Source organism: Branchiostoma lanceolatum, chromosome 2, assembly GCF_035083965.1.
Source record: "Branchiostoma lanceolatum isolate klBraLanc5 chromosome 2, klBraLanc5.hap2, whole genome shotgun sequence".
NCBI classification, from domain to species: Eukaryota; Metazoa; Chordata; class Leptocardii; order Amphioxiformes; family Branchiostomatidae; genus Branchiostoma; species Branchiostoma lanceolatum.
The window spans coordinates 5,058,620-5,083,487 of NC_089723.1; the positions used below are offsets into that span (position 1 = coordinate 5,058,620).

The 24,868-nt window shown below is 43.4% G+C and overlaps 2 protein-coding genes across 2 annotated transcripts; both read right to left on the bottom strand.

Moving 5' to 3' along the window:
• Positions 1–5,011: 5,011 nt before the first annotated feature.
• Positions 5,012–7,035, bottom strand: LOC136426694 (uncharacterized). The gene is made up of 5 exons (XM_066415448.1): positions 7,000–7,035; positions 6,598–6,702; positions 6,156–6,355; positions 5,781–5,945; positions 5,012–5,554 (listed from the first exon to the last, which is right to left on the bottom strand). The coding sequence occupies exons 1-5, from the start codon at positions 7,015–7,017 to the stop codon at positions 5,284–5,286; spliced, it is 759 nt and encodes a 252-aa protein (XP_066271545.1). The 5' UTR covers positions 7,018–7,035; the 3' UTR covers positions 5,012–5,283.
• Positions 7,036–10,559: 3,524 nt separating this feature from the next.
• LOC136426545 (serine/threonine-protein kinase pdik1l-B-like) lies at positions 10,560–24,498 on the bottom strand. The gene is made up of 3 exons (XM_066415210.1): positions 24,343–24,498; positions 20,009–21,218; positions 10,560–10,651 (listed from the first exon to the last, which is right to left on the bottom strand). The coding sequence occupies exons 1-3, from the start codon at positions 24,355–24,357 to the stop codon at positions 10,560–10,562; spliced, it is 1,317 nt and encodes a 438-aa protein (XP_066271307.1). The 5' UTR covers positions 24,358–24,498.
• Positions 24,499–24,868: the final 370 nt, after the last annotated feature.

Consider the following 24,868-nt stretch of genomic DNA (forward strand, 5'->3'; position numbering starts at 1 on the left):
GAGCGCCCAGAAGACACGTGTAACATCCCGGTGAGCTCCTCCGAAGAAATACGCACAAGCCACATATCATCGGGTAAAATTAAGAACATGAAAAAGCTGTGGCTTTCCCGCGTAGTTTTCTGTCAAAACTCGTAAACGTCACGCTTTAAATAACATTCCAAACTGCCGTTTTCACGAGCGCCCAGAAGACACGTGTAACATCCCTGCGAGCTCCTCCTAAGAAATACGCACAAGCCACATATCATAGGGTAAAATCAAGAAAGCCAAAAAGCTGTGGCTTTCAACAAAGTAACAAAAATTGATGCCATTTTCCACAGGCTGTTTCACAAAACGAGCAACCAGAAGATACAAGCAACAGCCCTGTGAGCTCCTCCGAAGAAATACGCACGGCCGGCTTCCTTATGTCTTATTAATGCTCAGCGCAAGACGGATGTCAAGCAGAAGAAGGGAGCCCGTCCCGTCTCGGGTGAAGGCCGCGCCATCCTTCACGAGCAGGCCGTTATGATCCCGTAATCCCTCCACCCATTCTTACTGATGTGCACTCACTGCAAATGGACGATTCTAGCCACCGCTGGCTGCTGCTTCATATTGAATATAAAGGGAAACTGTCAAATTGAAGCCTGGAGTGATGCAGTTCTATAGATAACTATCGATACAGTGGTTAAAATAAGTGCAAAATAATGCAGAGCTTTATCCCATGCATATTACAACTCGCTGGAGCTTTTCTAGAAGATTCTTCTAGTGATCCTGGATGAGAAATCTGCCTGATTAATGCCACTAGTGACTGTCGTTGCTTCGAGTTTGGGGAATTGCCTTCAAATCTGCCCGAGGAGTTATGGCATTTATTGTGAAATGTGTCGTTTATTGTTTTCCACAGTCTGACAGGCAAATGTTCTTAAGCATCGAACATTGACAAACATCTACTGGAAGATTTATGTAACGGTGCGATAAGTGTAGTAACCTGCTGCGATATATTACACGTTCGAATACATTTTAAAATATGACAGTGCGATTGTAGCAGTGGCGAGCAAGTAACATTGGATGCTTAGTGCTAAGAATACCTCATTGGTATAATGCATACGTCACAGCTATTGTAATTTTAAAGGAAGCCGCTAGGGGACCCCATATCGAACTCGTCCATTCTTAAGCATACACCCACCAGCTCATAAAATGAATTCCTTAATTACTCCCGAAAAAGAGGGAAACCCAGAAATGATACCAAAAACCAAGGTTTTTAACCTCCTTGCAAAAACATAACCTCCTAAACGAAGGTAATAAACAAAAAAGAAAGATAAGAGGGAAGAAGGGAACTAGATTTCCCACTACAAATTCCTTCCTGTTGTTCTTGCAGTGCCTAGTGGCACATAGGGCAGCAAGTTTCCTGTTTCAGTAGCAGGTTGTATTTCTACAGTGAGGGATTGTTAGCACTCCCCCTTTTAACGTGCTCGAGGCACATCCTCGAAAACGGGGCTCTCATTTTACGCCCCTACCGAAAGACAGGTGAAGCCCCAACCGAGATGTCCCGTCCCAGGATTTGAACCGGGGTCTCCCACTTACCAATTAATTCAAACCAAGAGCGAGCGTAACTTTAAGGCTCTACCAGTTGAGCTACAGGGACATCCCCCAAATCCCTTCCTACGCCTCTTAAAATGTAAAACGTGTACCGAAGCACCGTCCCAGCGGGTAGAGGCGACCTTTCAAGATCCTCCCTCCTGTCTTGGTACATTATCCGTTAAATGACTGCTGTGAGTATTAGGTACAGGGAGGGGGCGGTGACTTAGCGTTTCCTCCTGTTGTGCAGGCCCCATTTCCACAAGAAGCTGCGACTGCTGAGCGACTAAACATTTTTTTAAACTTTGTTTAATTCAAAATAACAGCAAAACGAAGACAAAGTGACGCTGCACTCAACTTGTGCAACTTATTTTGCCAACCCCACTTAACAAAGAAACAGAGCCAACAGAAATACAATAAAACGAAACCTAAAGTGTTCCTACATCCCCACCCCCACTTAAGGAATTATCAAACATTTGACAGCTCGATCAACGAATGTTGTTGATAAAGAACGGATCTTTAAACGTTTATGTGTTTTGTTGTCTCTTAAATAATAATGTCATATCTTACATTATATTCTAATTACGAAAACTATCAAGGGTCACACAAATCCAATTTGGTCGCTGCACGGTAGCTCAGAGATCGCCGAGATCGTGGAACGGAGTCCTAAGTACCTACTATAATTCTCTCTTGCTCAACGATTATTCTTGAGAAAGAACGATTGTTAGGTTTTGTGTGTTTTTCGTTCTCTTTCAAATCATACGTTCACATCTTGCATTATGTTGTAGTTACGAAATCAAGGGTTACATAAATCCAATTTTGGTCACTGTACGGTCGTTCAGAGATCGCCGTCTAGATGTAAGAAGTCCTAAGTTCAGACTGTACTTAAGAGAGAGGAAAGATTGGGGTGCGAGGGGGAGAGAACCGGGAACCGGGAACAATCCACCGTGAAATTATCATTACAGCTGGGATCACGGTGATGTATCGTGCAAGGTTTTATCGGCGCTCGCTCAACATAAGTCATGCGTATGTGCATTATTCTATACATCATTTCTACTGTAGGTCATAGATTAGATTAGGTCTTTATATTTCTTCGCCATTAGCAATAGTTCAACTCTCGTGTGCGTAAGTTGCCATACATTGTACCAGTTACAATTGTCGCGCAATTAAGTTCTTGTTCTATTGTGTTGAGTTAAGAACAGGGGAATGGGCCTCTTATAGAATAGGACTATCGGCAGTCGTTTAAAGGCGCCCAGAGCAGTTATTGTGGCTTGAAACTCGAATTAAAAACTCACATCTTTAGTCATTTCTACACATAGTAAGTTTCAATAACACTATACCATTACATATCGACGTTCAAGGAGCAAAGATGCGATGTCGTTGTGTGGTGAGCACTGATAGAAAATCCAAGCGCTGTCAGCGCGCTGGGAGCATCCATTTTTTTCAAATTTCCCGACCGCTGGCGAAACTTGCCGATCTGTCCCGAACGCTTCCGGAGATTTTATCACGTGACTGGTTCTATCGATCGAATCAGCGCGCGAATCGGGTTCTGTTTGTGTACACACCGGCACAAGCACAACACGACACGCACGCTTGACCTTGTCAAAGTTTGGACCGTGTTTCGTCATTTTCTTGTCAAAGTTTGTACCGCGTTTCGTTATTTTCTGCGAGGATGGCAAGTCGTCCCAGCCGAGCAAGTAAGGAAAAAGCCCGGGAGGGTTTCCGTCAGTTGGCGGCGGAAAACAGCGACGAAGAACTGATGTCCCTGCTGGTATGTAGAAAGGTTTTGTTTTCAATAATTTCTTTCCGTCGATCGTAACGTGTTGTCCTCAATCAACAGTCTCACTACTATTCCCTGATGTGTAGATTACCTACCTGTAAACCACTTTCACTTCTGTGGCACTGGCTGCAAATACACCTGATATTATCATTATTATTATTATTATAAGTTTGCCTTACTACGGAATAGATGATAGTTTGACCGTCGACCCAAAGTGTACGTTCTAGCAAGTTGGTTCTAGGTTTCATGTTCGCTTGCCGTGCGCGCATCTAAAGTTTCCGACTTGATGATTTTGCAAACTTAGCCGTCGCCCTAAATCAGTATAAAAAAAATTAAAATGAATGAAGTTTTTGTTCGCCTGCCCCTTCATCGGAAAACCCCTACTGAAACCTGGCTTCCACCAGTCTACTGTGGAAAATAGAAGACAGATTGCAAATTTTGCCGCCTCGTGTCTAGGATTCAAAGCTAATATAAATAAGAGTGGAATTTGCCATTCCAATGGACCCGTTACTTTTCACGGTATAGTGCTAATTGCAGATCTGCACCACAAGAGAACAATAAGAGAATACAGATTACTACTCTCCAAGACGAGACTTCGAGTCGTGTGTTCTATTTGAGGTCATCTGCGGTTATTCACCTGTCAGTGTGAACAGTAAAACGGGCGAAAATTTATAGTGACTACTATGCCTACTAGTACTAGTACATAGAAATAGTCTCCGAGCAGACCAAACGGGTTGCAAAGATCGTATCTAACTTCTTCTGCCAGTTGGATACGGTCTTCGCAACCTATAGATCTGCTTGGAGATAGAAACTTTAGAAAGACAATTTCAAGAACACGTGTAAAGCAGCCTTACAATCAGTACTCAAACCGAGTACCATTTCTAACCCACTTTTACTGTCTGCTCTAGGACGATACAGTGAGACAAAACCTCTTTGCCGCACACCTGGCAGAGAGGTCCCGGGTCGAACCCTCTGTTCCCCAGCCAGAACCAGAACCTCCTGCCACTGAGCAGCAGACACTCGTGAACATGGAGTATTCCATAGCGGATATGTCCATTGAGTCCGAGAGTGAGTGGAGCAGTGATGTGGACAGCACGGGAGAAAGCGACACAGGAGCTGAAAGTGAAACAGGTGAAAGCGAAAGAGGAGCCATGGTTGGAGGTACAATGGGAAGAGGGGCAAGGGGAGGAGGTGCAAGGGGGAGAGGAGCAAGGGGAGGAGCCAGGGGAGGAGGAGCCAGGGGAGGAGGAGCCAGGGGAGGAGGAGCCAGGGGAGGAGGAGCCAGGGGAGGAGGAGCCAGGGGAGGAGGAGCCAGGGGAGGAGGAGCCAGGGGAGGAGGAGCCAGGGGAGGAGGAGCCAGAAGAAGCCGATACACCCCCGCCATAGCATCCGTAGAGGAGAGGGACAGAGTCCAAGGAATGAGGGACGGCAGGATTAACAATCTCAAGGTAATGCTGGCTAGAGAATTTTTCAACATGTATGATTTGGAACGTATAATTGTATTGATCATACTTTATAATTTCCATTATCATTGATACTTATAGATTTTTTTCTTTTATATGATACAGGAGATGATACAGCAGATGTCCTTAGAGGAGATGTCGTCATTACTCCTCAAGGTTGTTCAGAGCCAGCCTGCTGTCATCTTTGACATTGTGCAGATCGGGGTGGAGCGGAGCCAGGGGCCGACATGAAAGAGTTCCGCCACGCTGCCTACAGGCAGTTCGTAGTGTGGCAGTATGGCCGGCTGGGAGCGGGCAACAGGATCGTCATCCCCAGTTGCTGTGTCTGGAGGATTAGGAACACCTTCCAAGACCCACATGACCACTACACAGGGTTTATCCCTAACAGACTCTAGTCTACAGTACTAGACTAAGTACTACTACTAGCCGCGGCGAATGTTGAAGGACTTCTCTTACTTGCTGTCTTATACAAGAAAAAAAACATGACAATCACAACAGAGAATTCTCTGCAGACATATCACTTCTAGACCTGTGCTCCCGGACTAGGTCGTTGGTAGGGACTGGTGCGACTCTCGCAAGGGTACCAAGCCTCCTTGGGTCGCTCGCTGACATGGGCTGGGTTCGGCTCATCCCCTTGTTAGAGTCGATTCTCGCGTCGACGATCTCAGCCTGCAGGTCTTGGATGTAGTTGTATGTCTTCGGTTCTCTGGGCACATATATGGACCATCGATCTGACTTTTTTTGGAACCGTCTCTTGTACCTGAAGATACACAGAACAGTGTACCCAACTTCTATGTCAAACTACACAACTGTAATACATATGTCAATCTACATGAATGTTAACAATTATCACATTTGTAACTGAATCACAAGAAATAGTCTGCATTAGGAAATTTCTACTTATCTATTTAGGCTGTTACAAAATCTTACTTTATCTCCTTTGGGTCAGCTGGGTAAAAAAGGCAAGAGGATAGACATGTACTTACTTGATATCACCATCCTTGGTCACCCACACTGCCCTGTCCTTGTGTTCGTTGTAGTCCAGGGCAGCGAGCTTACACCTAGCCTCGTACACAGGTGGACTAAAGGCGTACCTCTTACTAGCATACATCAGAACATGGTTCTGGAACGACTCTAAGTCTGATGTTGTTCTGAAACAAAACCATATTTCAACTTGTTAACCATCAGTTTGATTTCTTTCACCTGTTCAATGCTAAGATACAGTTGTCAAAACAAATTGAAAACAACATGGGGTAACATACCAGAAGAAAATGTGTGTGTCAATGACTCTTTTTGTGTGAATGGAAGACAACATATTTCTTATCAAGATACAATTATTACAAATGCACTATTACTCTCACCGGAAGCGTAGAAACTTGTGGGCGGTCTTCAGCCATCTAGGATTTAGAAGGATCTCAGACAGCTTCTTGTGTGGAAGGGAGCCCCTCACAAGCCAGGTTTTTAGCCTTGGTGTCTCCTCCGTGATGGGCAGGTGCTCGCAACATCCAAGTGCCCACCTGTGTTCATTACACACATGGTGCAGCACACCAGTCCACCGTGCCTAAAGACATGTAACACAAGTCATAAATACATTTTTGTACAGCAAAATGATACACGTGAAAGGACTAACTGACTCGAGTATAATACTGAGTATTGATAATAAAATGATGTGTTGGATAAGTGCTTGGAAGATAACTTTTCAGATTGACTATGATGCTATACTTCTGCTGAGAACATCTGTAGCCATGTAAGTTAATTTGGCTCTTGTTTTAGAGATATATATGTATAAAATTAATTACTTACAATGAAATCTTCGTAGGTGTTAGTCTTGTTGCAGCACCACCAGAAATGGTTGATGATGTCCCTGGTCCACTGCTTGAGATCGGTACACCCCTTCTCTTGTCCAGCCTAATTTTAAAAAAAAATTAAGTATTTCATGTACTGTTAAAAATATTGCAAGGGTAGCTGTCTTGCATTGAGTATGATCAACTTTATGTCTGCAGCCGCCATGCATCAGACACTGATGCTTGCGAATGATTGATTGATGCTACAGTGCCATAAATATAAGTTGCCTGTGTCTGACGGCTAGATTCTCTTGTAAAGCGCATAAAAAACCTGAAGGGGGACATTATATTTCTAGATAAATGATTCAATCAGTATCAAAACTAAGGAATAATGACAATGGAAGTTGCATTTTCTACTTACTGCCAACAGTTTCTTCATGAGGTTTTTTGCACCATGCCAGACATCCAGTCGGCCAGGCTTTCTCTCTGCGCTTGTTGTTGTTGACTTGTCAACTTCAGTGGCGTCATGACATTCGATCATGTCCGCCATCTTGTTTGTGACTTCTTGGAACATGACGTCACGCGCCGCCGCCGGAACTTGCCGAGAATTACCGAGGAAAAACCGTTTGGGCTCTGTTCTCATCTGGTTCTCAGTCTATTTACGCTAGGCGCGTCTAAATAAAGGAGTCACTGTGTTGCTTATTTTCACTCGGTTTTTGTACGCTTTTAACATGAAATTAGCACATAAATGTGGTTTACAATGGCATTAGATGGCAATTCCATAAAGATTACATTAACTAGAATATTTCAGGTTTCAAGCCACATAAAGTGCTCTGGATGCCTTTAAGATACAATCCATCAATAACTTAGGCGGTTTAGATTATAACAAGCTCCATCGAGTCTGCGTTTTCTGCCATTTAGAATCTGTTTAGAATAGGGCTCTGACATTTACAATCTGTGTAGAGCTGATTGTTTGACGAATTAGACAGTGTCACCTCTCCTACGCAAGATAACAGTTACTCATTCAAGCAGCTGGACAATTTTGTAAAACTAAAAAAATCATCCAGTTGCTTGGGAAACTGTTATCTTGCGTATCTTACTACCTGGATGTACATGTTTAACCTTCATCAACATGTCAAGTCTTATAATTCCATTGCGTATCCTTAGACCGTTATCGAGGCCTTCTCGTTAAGAAATTGCGAAAGTTTCTTACTAATAGGTAAACGTTTCCTTCCGGACGTACGGAGGAGGCACGTGACTACTGGTCTCAAACAAGACATTAAAGATATTCAACCTGCCTAGAAATCAAATTTCTGCCGACTTAACAGTCTAACTCAAGACCGACATGAAATAGTTATCTGACACAAATCAATTAACTGCTAACATCAACTACCCACGCCGGAACAGACTGACATGAAGCGCTGATCCCACCTTGAAGTCTGATTTAAAGTCACCGCGGGGCCCGGCCGGGTCCCGAAATAGCCCGGCAACCGCAGGGCGTCCCACGGGGCCACGCAGGGATCACACTCGAAAGTGCCAAAAAAAACAGCCCGCGAACTACCCGGCAGGACCCCTTTTTCAAATTGGGACCGAAGTATAAACCGGGGGAAAACGACATTTTGACACAATGAGTTTTCTTCCAACGCACACCTTGCTGACCGTCTTCTTGTTATTCAACATTTTCAGAAACACCAGACCCGCACGACTTACTCCCCCCTTTCAGATTCACTGCGCTCATGTTACATCATGTGGGAAGGATATGTCAGAGGTGCTTGTCTGTAGCCCAGGGTGACAAAACGTGCAGAGTAAAGGTGCGTACAAATTCCCAGGGGAAGAGGAGGGCAGAAACATGATACGGAAATGTGACATCTTATGCCAATATGCCAAGAAAAACAGGCAAGGCATGATGTAACACACTAGGGGCTTGTAGATGTACCTGTACTGCATTTGCTTAACAATAGGGCGTCGAGAATAATGTCTTTTGGTTCAGGCTATTCTAGCTAGAATGACTTTGCAATATTTCAAGATAAAGAGAGAGTTGAAAGATAATCTAGACTGATTGTGACACACTAGGGGCTTGTAGATGTACGCGTGCTGCATTTGCTAAACAAAAGGGCCTCGCGAATAATGTACATGTATTTTGGTTCAGGCTATTCTAGCTAGAATGACTTTGCAATATTGCAAGGTAAATAGAGAGATTAAGGATAAGCTAGACTGATGCATAACGCAGAAGATAATCGGATCCGCAGAAATGAACTTTGCAACAGAATGAGTAATCTTACAGATGTTTCCTATGTGGCAGATAATGTTATTTTCAAATAGGACTGTTAAACCACAGCAGATACTGTAGGGTTGATGTAAATTAGGATTTTACTATGGTCACAAATATTGACCGACAGAGGCTAGGCTATACATGTATATGTTTTAACTATCAGGCAACCCATGATTAATGTTATTGCTGCCGTCTTAAAATATGAGCAATGCTCGCGGCAAACGACCTTGTGAGAAATTGTGTTTAACATTTCCGTACAGCGACCTTTCCTTACAGATCATATCTCAAGGTCAAACTAATTTGCTGTCTTGCAAGGACGGGCAGGCCAGGCCCCACTTATGTAAAACCATAAGAGATTTTATTATGACTCTATTATACACACATATCACTAGGATGGCGCTCTCGCCACGCGCTCTCTGCGACCTCATCTTTAACAAAGCGCTCAACGATTTTCATAGATTAAAAAAACGAATCTTTTTATGCTTTGTCTGTTTTGTTGTCTTTCCAGCCATACTTTTACATTTTATATGATATCTAGTTATGAAATAAAGGATTTGACAAATCCGATTTAGGTCGCAGCGAGAGACTAGACCTCGCTGCGTCCTAAATTGGATTTGTGTTACTCTTAACTTTATAATGGGAATGTCATTCAAAGCGTACAGGTATTACTAAAAAAAAAAAAACACACAAAGCATACAAAGATCCGGTTTTTTTTCGATGAAATTCGTTGAGCGCGCTGTCAAATCGCTCGGTCGCAGCGAGGTCGCCAACGTGTCGCGGGTCCAGTGAGAGGGGGGCTTTAGGGCCCTGTCACACTTGTGCGTATATTCAAGTGCGCATGAGTTCCGCAGTAACATTTTTTTGGTTTCAGTAAATTTTGCTTGGAGGAAGTTGTTTTCTACTTTGACCTACCGTTGAGCAGTCTGGTTATCAAACCAAAGACATCACTTATTCGGCTGCAAACTTACCCTAAACTAAAGCCATGTTTATACGCAACCCATGCGGGCTTGTATATACTGTGTCAGGGGCTTTAGACATAATTCTAACTTTCTTGGCGATCAATAAGAAGCGTGCGTTGTTGTGATATGGCCGCCCGAGGGACCCTTAAAGCTGTACACATGGAGATATGATACAGCGGGAAGTTACCGGGCGGATAAACTCTAAGGACAGCTAAGGTCACTCCGGGACGTTTCCTTTCCTTAGAATTACTTCATTTATTCAGTCCCCTTCAGGCTATCCGATCATGTTGTGACAAGACGAATTTTCGAAAAGCATAATGATAAAGTTTATTGCAAATTCGTGCCCGTAGGCTAATTGCGAATGGACACCATTTCATGATATCAAATGTACAAGCATAAAGTTAGCCCTAGCGGCTACGGAAGGGCATTTTTGCTTGTTATCATATATACTAGCATATAATAACAAGCAAAAACGCCCTTCTGTAGTCGCCACGGCTGCCATTAAGTGAGTGAGAATACACTAAGCTTGAGACAGACAGTGAAGATTAAACTACGTTGCTAGTCTGTAATAAGGTTCTATATCTACGTCACTGGTGCGGGATTTGACGTTCTCTTTGGAAGCAGTGGAAAATAAAAATCTACACGTTTCAAATGATTGGTAGGTTGGGTGACTTCAGAGTAGTAAGAATATAATTTTTTTCCTTAGATTTCTTACATGTAACATGGAAAAGCTCTGTGGCCTTAGGCGTTCTATGCACGTCGTTCGTCTTGCACGGGGGTCTTAGCGTCTTGCAGGGGGGTCTTAGCGTCTTGACTGCCAAAGAAGATGAAGATCTTAGCGTCTTGTACGGGAAAAGACAAAGAAACCTTAAGCAGATGAGGCGTTTTTCCATAGAACTGTCGTAGAGTGGAACTCGTTGCCACCAAGAACGGTAGAGCATCCTCACTAGATAGCTTTAAACAACCCTTGAGGCTAGATGTGCAGGTTGTGTAGTGTAACATAAGGGCCTTGTCACACTTGTGCGTATATTCAAGTGAGCGTTGACATTTTTTGTTTGTTTAAGTAAAGTATGTGGAGAGAAAGCTGTTTTCTACTTTGGCCCACCGTTGTGCAGCCAAGTGACTGAACCTAAGAAATCACTTATTCGGCTGCAAACTTAACCTAAACCAAAAACATGTTAATACGCAACTCATGCGGGCGTGTATATACGCACAAGTGTGACAGGGGCTTTACATAACGAGCTGCTGCCGCGCTGCGTGCCTGCGAAGCGATGGGCGGTTATACTGGCTATACAGATACAGATCGACCCATTATCTGCACCACGTAGGTGTGAGACCAGACGTTACCCAGAATGTAAAAAGCTCCACCTGATCAATGCCTTAGACACCCATTTTGAGCGAAGACGTTGTAAGAACGTGTTGCTGAAACCCCCATTTCACCATGGCTACTCTCCAAGCAGAGGAGTGGGTCCGGCAGGTTTTTGGCGTGTTTTTAGGCGTTTTTGACGGGCTATCTACTTTGTCATGGTTTCTTTGTCTCTATAGGGTTATAGAGACAAAGAAACCATGACAAAGTAGATAGCCCGTCAAAAACGCCTAAAAACACGCCAAAAACCTGCCGGACCCACTCCTCTGCTTGGAGAGTATAGGGTGGCGACCTCGCCGCGTTCTCTCTGCGACCTTAAATTGACCAGAGCGTTCAGCAAATTTCCTAGATAAAGAACGAAGCTTTTTACTCCTTGTCTCTTTCATTGTGTTTCCAGTCATACTCTTATGATTTGCATGATATTCCAATTATGAAATCAGGGGTTACACAGATCCAGCTTAGGTCGCAGCGAGGTCGCAGTGAGAGCGCCGTCTAGTGAAATGTGGCCTCAGTCAGAATGTGCAAAGCTACCACCTGATCAATGCCATTTCGAGCTAAGACGTTTTGAGAAGGTGTCACTGACAGAGACCGATGACATGAATGGCGTCTTTGAATCGATCGCACATCCATAACATGTAAAACAGTAGGCAAGACATTACTCTTCAGAGAAATCTTCACCTACTTAGTGACCTAACCCCTAAATCTGAACCAAGAGGTTGAAAAAGGGGCGCCGCGAAAGAGCTCTAGACAGACGGTCACGGTAAAATCTGAACCCCCTTTAGAACCCCATTTTTCTGCTTTGATTGCCGTGTATGAGTAAATATGAGTCGAAAGAAAAAAAGCTTTAATTACTTGGTAAAAGCAATCGACCCACTTTCGAAGCTAAGACGTTACTCTCCACGCAGATGTAACGATTTGATTTGATGTAACGGTATGGCCCTGTCTTAAGCCCCTGTCACACTTGCGCGTATATACAAGCCCGCATGAGTTGCGTATTAACATGATTTTGGTTTGTCTTTGGTTTGATAACTAGACTGCTCAACGGCGGGTCAAAGTAAAAAACAACTTTCTCCGCTCAAACTTTACTTAAACCCCAAAAATGTTAATGCGGAACTCATGCGCACTTGAATATACCAAGGAGATTAAACCTCCTTGAATATACGCACAAGTGTGACAGGGCCCTTATTTCGTATGCGAAGGTAAAGAGGAAATCTCGCACAGCAGTAAGATGACCATAACGTTAGCGCTCCACTAGACGTGTAACAAAATGAAGCATACATTTTCCTGCATATAATAGTACGCGCAGACTTAGACTGATATTGGAGAAGTTGATCTCCAATCAGATGTAACGTTATGGCCCCGTCTAATATCGTAGGTCTTTCTATGGTGTGCGAAGCTAAAGAGAGAAATCTCGCACTGCAATATAAGACGAACACAACTCCGCAAAAAGACGACGTGCAAAAAAGTGTAGCATACATTTGCCTGCATATGATATTACGACAGAAGCAGTACCAGCTAATGCTAGAGTCACATTTCCAATCCGGGACCCGGCCGGGCAGTCTTTGGGAACGAAAATTATGATATAGAAAGACAATCGTAACACAAAACGTACGCAAAATTATCTAAGAGTATAGCTTGTGCAAATTTATTGACAAACACTTTGATTTTTCATTTCCGCAAACAGCCCGGCCGGGCCTCGGTTAGGAAATGTGACCCTAGCATAACAAGAAGAATGGCAGAGGATCGCGCGAGTGTTGGAAGACTTAGGTTAAACGTTATGCTGCCCCTACGGCTGCTGAATAGCCATGGAACTGGAGAGGTGAGATGCAGAGCGCGCGGACATAGACTGATTGGAAGGCGTCAGTATTACTGTAGCCAGGCGCGGGCCTTGCGCAATTTCCTGCCTACGGACGGGCTGTAGGGCGGTGATAAAGCATCGGGCGACGTGACCCGGGGAGCCCGTGTCGCACAAGATTTCCCGCGTCGGAAGAAATCCCGAGATAGTCGTGTAAACAACTTCTCAAGTGCTCCATCAATTCAGTGGACGTTATAAGATGTAATAAAAGGCAAAGAGACCCGATCCATTGATGTAGTCAGCAAAATTTTGACGGAAACCACAACAGAATGTTAAGTAAAATGCCGTCACACTGTTTCAAACAGAAAATTAGAGAAGACAAAAATCTGTTTATCTCCAGCTATTTTTTGTAAGTCGTTTCGTAGTGTGTTCTTTTTTAGCTCGGCAAAAAGAGCACCACAAGAGAAGCGTCAAAACGCTACGAAAAGAATAATCCGACGCCTTACATCTACTTGGAGATCAAATATCACATACGCCAACAGATGAAGGGAAGATAGCAAAAAGTATGCACAAAATCACTGTCATCTAAAATACAAAATACAAGGATGGTTGCCATAGATTCAAAACAAAATTCCTGTATTTCACCCGTGTACTTTATGACGATACGTTGAAAGACGCTAGCGCCCTTCGCAGCCTTCTTGAAGCGCTGGCTTCGGGGGGGGGGGGGGAGATTTGTGCTGATTTGCGATTTTCAGCATATGGGTCAAGTTCTTATGACGGGGAGATCGTGTATGTGCCCTCTAGGGCGGCAAATATGATCTCCCAGCATTAAAACCTGGCTCCGATATGTTGATAATCGCAAAATCAGCGCTCCCCTTTAGAATAAACGCCGAAGCCCCAAGCCTGAAAGCTGCGAAGGAGGATAAAAAGATACGATAATATATAATAAAATCGGCAAACCTTGTTCGGTGTGTTCCGCACGCGTTTGGAGAACGTCCGGCCGGCTTCTCCTGGAAATGCCAGCGGGTGCCACGCCCACTAGCTCCCAGAGGCCTCTGCGATCCAACCGATCAATGCAAAATTACTGCATGGTGGAAGGAACCTCACTTTTTTCCTCAGAAAACATTGTCAATGAAGGGTTATACATTTATAATGTCCGTTAGTAAATAAAAAGTGGTGTGAGGATTGTAGTAAAACCGACTCCACTGGAAGTCCACTGGAAGAACAGATATCACTTTTAGTATAAAGACATTGATTCTGGTAAACGTTCGAAGGGTAGGTTTTGCTAGTAATTGATTATTATTATCTGGGTCAATGATTGATTTCATTGTTCTGCTAATGAATTAGATGCTTCTGTGTTTAAAGGAGAATTAATTTTTGCGAGGTATTGATACTAAATTTAACTTGTCTAAGTGTTGTATTCCAGTTGATATTTTCATCAGACGTGGCCAAATGAATTAAGGAGAAGAGATCTTTGTAAAGAGATTTTCATGAGAAACTTTTTTTAAGAAAACTTTGTTGTGCTAATAATTTGAATTACTGTTTGTTTGTGCCTTGCTAAATACAGAATGTAATATAAGTTTTGGAGTTGAGTTCAAGAAAGTACATCCATAAATTTCTTGTTTCACACGTTAAGCTACGTGTTAAGTCGCACACAGATGTAATTATATCTAGTAACTGCTGTTTTTATGAAAACGTCTTAAATTGCACTGCGCTTTATATCAACAGAGGAACGCACTCGCCACGGGATTCGTCCGTTTCTAAAAGTAGAAAATAATGTCCCATGCGTCATAATCACTTCTCCCGTGTTGTGCGAAATCTCACATTTCTTGCCTTTTTTTCACTCAAAGACGTCGGTATCTTGGAGACACAGGCGGTGCAGAATGGATGCTCACCTCTCCAGGCAGATAATGGACTTTCTTGCAGACGAGAAGACTCTCCATCAAGAGTTAGAAATCCTCAGTGTGCGACAAGGGAATCACTCAAACGACCAGGTGTTAGCTATAACAATGATTCTTCGCCTACTGTGAAGTTGCATAGTACTCATCATCATCATCATTCCAGGGTGTTATCACTCCGAAGGCCCCCATACCGCTAGACGGCGATCGCGCTGCGCTCTCGCTGTGACCTAAACCGAATTTGTCTAATCCTTGATTTCGTAATTGGAGTATCATGCAAAATGTAGAAGTATGTAAGCAAATACAACAAAACACACAAAGGGTTAAAGGATTCGTTTTTCATCTATGAAATTCGTTGAGCGCCGTCCAAGTGGAATGGGAGTTAAAAGCCCCCTCTCACTGGACCCGAGGTACGCTGGCGGCGTCGCTGCGGCCGATCGAATTGACAAAGCACCCAACGACTTTCATCGACAAAAAACGAATGTTTTTAAGCTTTGTGTGTTTTGTTGTCTTCTTGTCATACTTGTACGTTTTGAATGATATTCCCATTATAAAGTCAAGGGTAACAAAAAAAGTTAAGGCCGCAGCGACGCCGCCAGCGTACCGCGGGTCCAGTGAGAGGGGGGCTTAAGGAGGAACCCCTCCCTTCACTGAGTCCAGTCTAGTAAGTACTACGTGATTGCATTTCAGATACCAAATGCACGGAAGTGCTGTAGAGAGAAAGATGGCGATGTGGCGCCAGTAGGGCGACGGGACCCGCTGTTATAGCCTTGGAAATCCAGACATATGGGGAGGACTTTCTTGAGGAATGGCGATATTTGAGTACAAGTTGTCGAACTGCTTAGAAATAGCGCACAGCAGTCGACTAGCAGTGAACATTTGGCCATCTTGATTTGATTATATGGATGACACCAAAACTGATGCGAGCGTGCGAATAAAATAAAAATTTCTTTCAGTAAGAAATCTATGTGGTCAGGGCGGCTGAGTAGATTACTAAACACAACGAGTATGGTATACAACATTATAGATTCTTCATTTTTGTTCTTTCACATGTTCTGTGACTTTGGAATCGACTTTAGCATTTTATGACATCAATATCCGTGTTCTGAAATATTTTGTGCAATTTACAGGATGTATTTTCTCATTTTGCAGCTGTTTTTTATGATGTACAGTGTGGCCGATTTTTCTTTTTTTTGGAAACGGATGAAATTTGATGCGCGCGCGGATGTCATCCGCATAATCAAATAAACATGGCCTTATCGATAATATCGTGCAGAAACGCCTTCCCGTCCCATGCAGAGCTGATTTTGCAACGGACCTCGACTGGAGATACATTATCGGCGAGGCCCGAGATATTCTCAGGGTGTTGTGTTTCGACTGTGCGACATTCGCCCCATTTCACGTCCAACGCCCAATTTTCAACCAAGATCGTCCTTTGCAATTGCCTGGTTTAGTGGACCCTCCGTTGCAGACTCCCTCTGGTTGTTTTCTTTTTCAAGTTTTCTTATTACGTATGTTTTTTCTTATAGTTGGCCAGCAATAAGAACAAAAGATGTAATAAGAAAACGGTAACTTCAAAAAGAAAACAGCCAGAGGGAGTCTGCAACGGAGGCTAGTTTGGGGGTCGTGATTTGATTTTAGTCGCATGAGGGCGCTCCTGCAACCGACATGTAACAGCAATCTGTGTCTATCATTATGGTCTTTAAAAAGACGAAGTGATATCAAGAGAAAGGCAGAAAAATGATTTGATAAAAATGTTTGTCCGAAAGTTTTTCAAAAGGCCAAAATTACCATTCGCATTTGGACATGATTTGTCATGCATTGTGCTTACTCGACCTCTGTGAACAGGTTTTCGATTTGCAAATAAGCAAGTAGACGTTATTACCTTCGCCTCGAAGGTTATGTTTTCGTCAGCGTCCGTATGCGTGTCTGTGTGTCTGTGTGTGAACACGATAACTCGAGAATGCACGGATGGATTGTCTTCATACGTGATAGCTGGGTAGGTCTTCTTGAGACTTCAAAATGGTCAGATTTTGGGCCCCCTAGTGGCTGTGCTATGGTACTGCAGCGGAACTTCTGGACTTGATATCTCGTGTTCTAGACATGCTATGGTCATGATTCTTGAGTGGTAGATAGTGATCATCTGACATGATTTATGTAAATTAGGTCCTTCTTTGCATAGTAAATGGTAAACATTTATGATATGCCACTTGAAAAGGCTAACATCAGTCGGCGAAGGTATGGGGTCGTGGAACTCTAGTTATGGCATGCATCGCACCACTTATTCAGTTCCACCAAATGTCACATAACCCGCCATTACGTGCGAAATAGAACCCCCGACTACCGCCGCCAAGGTCACTCTGACATTGACATGGGCTTCATTGGATTTTTATTCACCGGCGCGGCTAGACGTATCGCAGCTGCTTTGCACGCAGACATCGCACTTAATCAATCCGCGAGAACATGGGATTAGCATTGAACTGCTGACCCGCCGGGGAGGGTGCATCCGATAGTTTAGAGACCTTCACAAGGTAACGCTAACGTCCGGGTGGTCAAATGGGATATCTTTCTTCATTGTAAAGTAACTACGCATGCGGATGGCATCACGTTGCCTCCATAACAATGTGAAATCGTTACCAAATCAATTTTTTTAGAAAGTCGGACAATGATTTGAATTGAATGCGAAACATCTAACCGTATGGAAATTTTATACAAACTTTCATTGCTTTTTCATCTTATACAAATTTTCAGTGCTAATTTGTATTGGGAAATGATTACAATTTTCCGTAATAGCGAAAAACATTAAATATGTTGTTAACGGGGATACATATACACTGATTATTTGTATGAAGATTTTATGCAAATATTTATTGGGGAATAATTGTAATTTTCTGTAATAGTGAATACTGAATAACATGAAATACTTTGTAAGAGGGTTCGAGATGTGAACCATTTGGGAAGTTTGCCAACACTGGAGACCTACAAAACGATATTCACGGAGATATATGATCCAGTCTGGGCTTCTTGGAACCAGACATCGTAAAAAAACTTATAAACGACAGAACGGAAATGGAACAGCATCGTGAATTTCAGGTGCCAGGCGTCATTGATGCATATAGCGGTACATCTTCATGATTTTTTTCTGTATCACATAAGTCAGTACATAACGTTAAATAGTACGGCCACTGTAATTCAATGGCGAATAGGTTTGGGCCCCTTCTCAGCTTGTTTTGGAATTGCAGGGGCGTTTTTGTTGAAATCTTTCAAACACGATAACTGGACAAAGGACCGACGGCGACGGATTTCCCTGATATTCGGCATGTAGATGCACAAAATCAAAAGGGTCAGGGCAACAAAAAAAGATTTTTTTCGATGATTGATCACACGTTAAATTTTCTAGTCATTAATTGGGTGGATGTGACATTTATCTGTTGTTGTTGTTGTTGATTTATCTGATATTTCAGCGAACAGCATCGTAATTGAAAAACTCCCATTATGAGGTTAGTCTGTTCCATTCAGGGGTGGATGTTTTCGACCTCGTCGTCTTCGAGTGCATGGTTATGGAAGCTTTCTACAAGGTGTTTTGAACACTTGAGTCCCTCAAGCTTGCAATGGTAGTGATATTACTGATGCAGCATTTAGCAAATTCCCCCAATAACCGGTTTTTAGATGCAACAAATATGTGTACACTACGAATAAAGGTTAACTAGTGGTGCATAAGCACCCCTTTCATTGACAAAGCACTCAACGAATCTCACCGACAAAAACGAATCTTTTTAAGATTTGTGTGTTTTGTTGTCTTTTTGGTCATATAGAAATCCCTGAGCGGATAGTGGACGATGCACTAGTTCAGACCGGTCCAGATAGCGGCGTTGACATTGCAAGGCTACACTTTTCAGAAACATCGCGAGAGGTCGTTGTCACATTTGTATAAAGATCTATCGTCAATTTTGCGGAGAGGACAGAGGAGACTCGGGAGCTATGATAGGTTGAGATACCAGACTAACAGATCCAAGCACGGACGTCTAGTAGCCTATGGACGAACCGTTCATTGGTTTATATAGCGATAAATATTACTTATTAGATATTACAGAAGCACACTTAGACTAAAGCTACACCGATGTAAATACTAACGTAATCGTCAAATTCTTGTCCATTACATGTGGACGTATGCAATGTTCCGCTTTTGACGATAGTGATCACATCATGTAAATATTATCTAAGAATTGCTCTAGAAAACAACAATAACAGCAACGAAACCGTACGGGCATTCAATTCATATTCTTTTCACATCTTGCAAATGAGGAAGAAGAACACTGTATTCTTTTGATAATTTCCTTTGGCACCGTTGGGATCAAAAGTAATTCAATAAGACAGACCCGGAGTTGGATGCAATGATGCTACATGAGATTGGTTATGTTGTATATTTTCTAGCAACGATGTACAGTTTGCTTCTTCCTGAATTGGAGCCTGATTCCCACATCTACCATTTAATTATGTCAACCATCACTTAAGCTATTTACGTAACTATATACATAACAAAAATCATGACAACCCGTCAACCCCTCCTTGAGTCATTCTGTTTCTTTAACAAAATCGGCCTTACTTACACTTACACTCTACCACTCAAATAACACGACCATAGCCAAAACATGAGATACGAAAACCATAAATTCTGCTGCAGTATTGTAAAATCCGCTAGGAGACCAATTATCCCACTTGGTTTTTGTTTACCCAATCCCTACCCACAAAATATGATTCGGATCCCTCCACAGCTTCTCGAGCTATGCTGAAGCACACAAACGCACGCACCGAAAACATAACCTTCTTGGCAATAACAATTAGTCAGATGTCATCGTACCTGATAAGTATGTTACATTATGATCTGCATCTTCTCCAACACCACATTACACACTGCATAATTAAATTAGTCAGATGTCATCGTACCTGATAAGTATGTTACATTATGATCTGCAACTTCTCCTACAACACTTTACACACTCCATAATTATAGGGCTAATACAACATGAAATTATAACTGCCACTATAAAGAAAAACGGGCCTAACAGCCATCCTATTAGTGCACATCCGGTGATCGCAGCTAGTACTAGTGTTATCACTACAACAGTCACAATTTTGCATTCCCACGAGCAGGACGAGCAGCTAGGCAAGAATCCTGTGAACGAACATGGGGAGCAGTTAGCACAAGTTCCTGTGCACGAACATGGGGTGCAGTCAGCACAAGTTCCTGTGCACGAAAATGGGGTGCAGTCAGCACAAGTTCCTGTGCACGAAAATGGGGTGCAGTCAGCACAAGTTCCTGTGCACGAACATGGGGAGCAGTCAGCACAAGTTCCTGTGCACGAACATGGGGAGGAGTCAGCACAAGTTCCTACACACGAGCATGGGGAGCAGCCGTGATTAACGTCGTCATCCACGGCTATACGCACGACTCCTTGTCCTACCCGGTAGTCACCGTAGCCTCGTATCAAAGTTTCCAGCACCTCTTCGGCACCGGGCCTGTTCCTTTTATCCCTACTCAGCATACGGCGGACAAGGTTTTTGCACCGTACGTCTTGTGCACTCTCCGTGACGTTGAGCTGGATGGTCCGCCGTATTACAGCTTGGGCTATAGGCATTGGGTCTGTTTCTGCACCTGCAAAAGGCGTCAAGTACCGGTCTGCCTGACACGTACCCGGAATACTTAGTCCATCAAACATGGCCCACAACAGAAGGCCCATGGAGAAGATGTCGACTGAAGGGGTGTAGCGACACGGCTGGTCGTTGAGCAGACTTTGGTAGATTTCGGGTGAGAGGTAAAATCTCGTTCCAACAGCAGATCGCATGTAGGAACGACTAAAGTTGCTAACATTGTTTTCCGAGCCAGTCAGGACTTTGGCCAGTCCAAAATCCACGACCTTCAGCACAAGGTGAGCCTCATTCCCGGTCAGAAGGACATTTTGTGGTTTGATGTCGCGATGAACGATCCCGTTCTTGTGCAAAAATGTGATGGCGTCCGCCAGCTGAACTGCGAGATTTCTCTTCGTGGCGACGTCGACTTGTTGTTTGAGGATGTAGTCGCCAATGTCTCCTAGAGGGCAGAACTCAGAGATGACAAAAATTACATCCCTTTCCCCGTCCCTTCCTACTTTAGCTTCTCTGTATTCCACGATATTTGGATGTTTCTTCAGTTGGGTCAGAACGCCGATTTCGTTGAGGGACGTGTCCTCGACGGCCATCTTTTTTGCCGCATAGGTCCGTCCTGTGTCGGTAGACTTTGCTGAGTACACGGTGCTTGAAGCCCCACGGCCGATCTCATCTCCGAACGTGTAGCCCTCCAAAAACAGATTCTGATTAAAAGAACATAGCAGTTAGATTGTGGAAGTGTAGATAACCGATTTATGAGGACGTTGCACCCTTTTAATTTATTTAGTTATCTACACAACTTGTTAACATATGGTAAGACGGTTGGCGAAGTTTTACTGAGAAAAAAATCAACAGTGCCTACCTCCCTTGCACTCATTATTGACTAAAGTCGTCTGGACGCACAAACGCGAAGATTGGAATATGCTTATAAGTTTAGTATAAGATATCTGCTGCGTAGCAAACGAGCCTGATGTCTCTCTGGTTCTCCGATCACCAGTAGCACTGACGCTTACAAATTAATCTGAGACCAGCAGGGAAAAAGCAGCGTAATCATAAAGTTGTTTGTCCGCGCATGTCAAGTAAAACTTTGTCAATTACAAAGTCGACTGACCTGATTAAAAATTAATATAACATCAAATATAACTACAACGGCAGCGACAATATCACAACATGGAGCAAGCAATGAATAGACTTTAGCAAACAATTTGTATCAGCAGCCTTAGACAAGATTTATACAGTCGGCCCTTTGTTATATAGATACCAAGAAAGCAACAGCTAAGGAATTATTACAACTTCTGACTTGAGTTGAATCTAAGGGAACTTGACTACCATAGTATATTTGTCATTGGCGGTAACTTATGATGTCTTATCAGCCTGGCAAATATTTGAGGAGCTTTGAGGAACAAAGAGACCCGTTAGCTATAATACTGATAAGGATATCTTCTCACGCTATGAAAATATGTAGCCTCCATACCCGGCTCTCTTGGCCTTATTTGGGGCTCATAATACACTTTTTGCCGATGACTGGATGCACAACGACCCAGTACAAAAAGTCATCAGCAAAAAGTGTATTATAATCCAAAAAAGACCCAGAGAGCCTGCTATGGATGCTAGAAAATATGTACGTGTCAGAAGATTGCTTTGGGCTCGGGCGGGCATATGCTTGATATTGGCCAGGTCTGGTGACGTAAATAATGGCGATACAACCACCGATTTGCCCAACAAAGGTTCTACATTCTTGCCATAGGGAAGCAAGTTAGAAAAGACCAAAGACCAGGGGGGCCCTGAAAGAACTTTTTTCACACACACACACACACACACACACACACACACACACACACACACACACACACACACACACACACACACACACACTCGTTTAACAGAGTAGCGACACTGCTGGTCATTTAGCAGAGTTGTGACACGGCTGGCCGTTTAGCAGAGTAGCGACATGGCTGGTCGTTTAGCAGAGTAGCGACACGGCTGGTCGTTTAGCAGAGTAGCGACGCGGCTGGTCGTTTAGCAGAGCAGCGACACGACTGATCGTTTAGCAGAGTAGCGACAGGACTGATCGTTTAGCAGAGTAGCGACAGGACTGATCGTTTAGCAGAGTAGCGACACGACTGATCGTTTAGCAGAGTAGCGACGCGGCTGGTAGTTTAGCAGAGTAGCGACACGGCTGGTCGTTTAGCAGAGTAGCGACGCGGCTGGTCGTTTAGCAGAGTAGCGACACGACTGATCGTTTAGTAGAGTAGCGACACGACTGGTCGTTTAGCAGAGTAGCGACGCGGCTGGTCGTTTAGCAGAGTAGCGACACGACTGATCGTTTAGCAGAGTAGCGACACGACTGATCGTTTAGCAAAGTAGCGACACGACTGATCGTTTAGCAGAGTAGCGACACGACTGGTCGTTTAGCAGAGTAGCGACACGGCTGGTCGTTAAACAGACTTCGGTAGATTTCGCATTTTCGGGTGAGAGGTAAAATATCGTTCCGTCAGCAGATCGCATGTAGGAACGACTAAAGTTGATAACAATGTTTTCGGAGCTCGTCAGTACTCTGGCCAGCCCCAAATCCACTACCTTTATCATTACCAGTGTTACAGCTACAGGGTGTCTTTTGTCCCTCAAAGCTCCGCAAATATTTGTCAGGCTACTACATTTGTGTATAGTGTGGTAATCAAGCAGTCCGTTAGATTCAACTCGAGTCAGAAGTTGTGATAATCCCTTAACTACCATATTCTTTGTTTACATGTAACAAAGAGCCAACGGCATAGATCTTATCGAAGGCTGCTGATACAACTTGTTTGCTCAAACATTCCTTGCCCCATGCTGATATACATTGGTAATTTTTAAACTGGTCAGTCAACTTTGCTTTTGACATAAAAACCTTTGATATTGACATAATCTTTTACGTATGCCCTGACAATCAACTTTATGATTACGCTGCTCTTTTCCCTGTTGGTCTCAGATTAATCTGCGTTGGACATCGGGCACGTTTGCCGCGCAGCAGGAACTCCTCTTAACTTAAGCATATTCCAATTTTTACGCACCCAGACGGCTTTCAGGGAGACCTCTATAATGCGTGCGTGGGAGGTACGTACTATTGAAATGTCTTTCAAGAAAAGTCAAGCAACTGCATGTCTCACAATATCTGATACGTTGACAAGTTGTGTAAATAACCACATGAATTCGCAAAGTGCTGAGCGTTGAGATTTACTTGTAGTTGAAACTTCCTGATAAATCGGTTATCTACACTTCCACAGTCTAACTGCTATGTTTTTTTAAACTTACATTTGGAGGGTTACACGTTCGGAGATGAGATTGGCCGGGGGGCTTCAGGCACCGTGTACTCAGCAAAGTTTACCGACACAGGACGGACCTATGCGGCAAAAAAGATGGCCGTCGAGGACACGTCCATCAACGAAATCGGCGTTCTGACCCAGCTGAAGAAAAACCCAAATATCGTGAAATACAGAGAAGCTAAAGTAGGAAGGGACGGGGAAAGGGATGTAATTTTTGTCATTTCTGAGTTCTGCCCTCTTGGAAACATTGGTGACTACATCCTCAAACAACATAGGTCCGTCCTGTATCGGTAGACTTTGCTGAGTACACGGTTCCTGAAGCTCCCCGGCCGATCTCATCCCCAAACGTGTAGCCCTCCAAATGTAAGTTCTGATTAAAAGAACATAGCAATTAGATTGTGGAAGTGTAGATAACCGATTTATGAAGACATTGCACCCTTCAAATTTATTTGGTTATGTACACAACTCGTTAACATATGGTAAGACGGTTGGCGAAGTTTCACTAAAAAAAATCAACAGTACTTACCTCCCTTGCACTCATTATTGCCTTAAGTCGTCTGGACGCACAAACGCCAAGATTGGAATACGCAAAAGTTTGGAAAGGATTTCTGGTGCGTAGCAAACGAGCCTGATGTCTCTCTGGTTCTCCGATCACCAGTAGCACTGACGCTTACAAATTAATCTGAGACCAGCAGGGGAAAAGCAGCGTAATCATAAAGTTGTTTGTCCGCGCATGTCAAGTAAAATTTTGTCAATTACAAAGTCGACTGACCTGGTTAAAAATTGATATAACATCAAATATACCTACAACGGCAGCGACAATATCACAACATGGAGCAAGCAATGAATAGACTTTAGCAAACAATTTGTATCAGCAGCCTTAGACAAGATTTATACAGTCGGCCCTTTGTTATATAGATACCAAGAAAGCAACAGCTAAGGAATTATTACAACTTCTGACTTGAGTTGAATCTAAGGGAACTTGACTACCATAGTATATTTGTCATTGGCGGTAACTTATGATGTCTTATCAGCCTGGCAAATATTTGAGG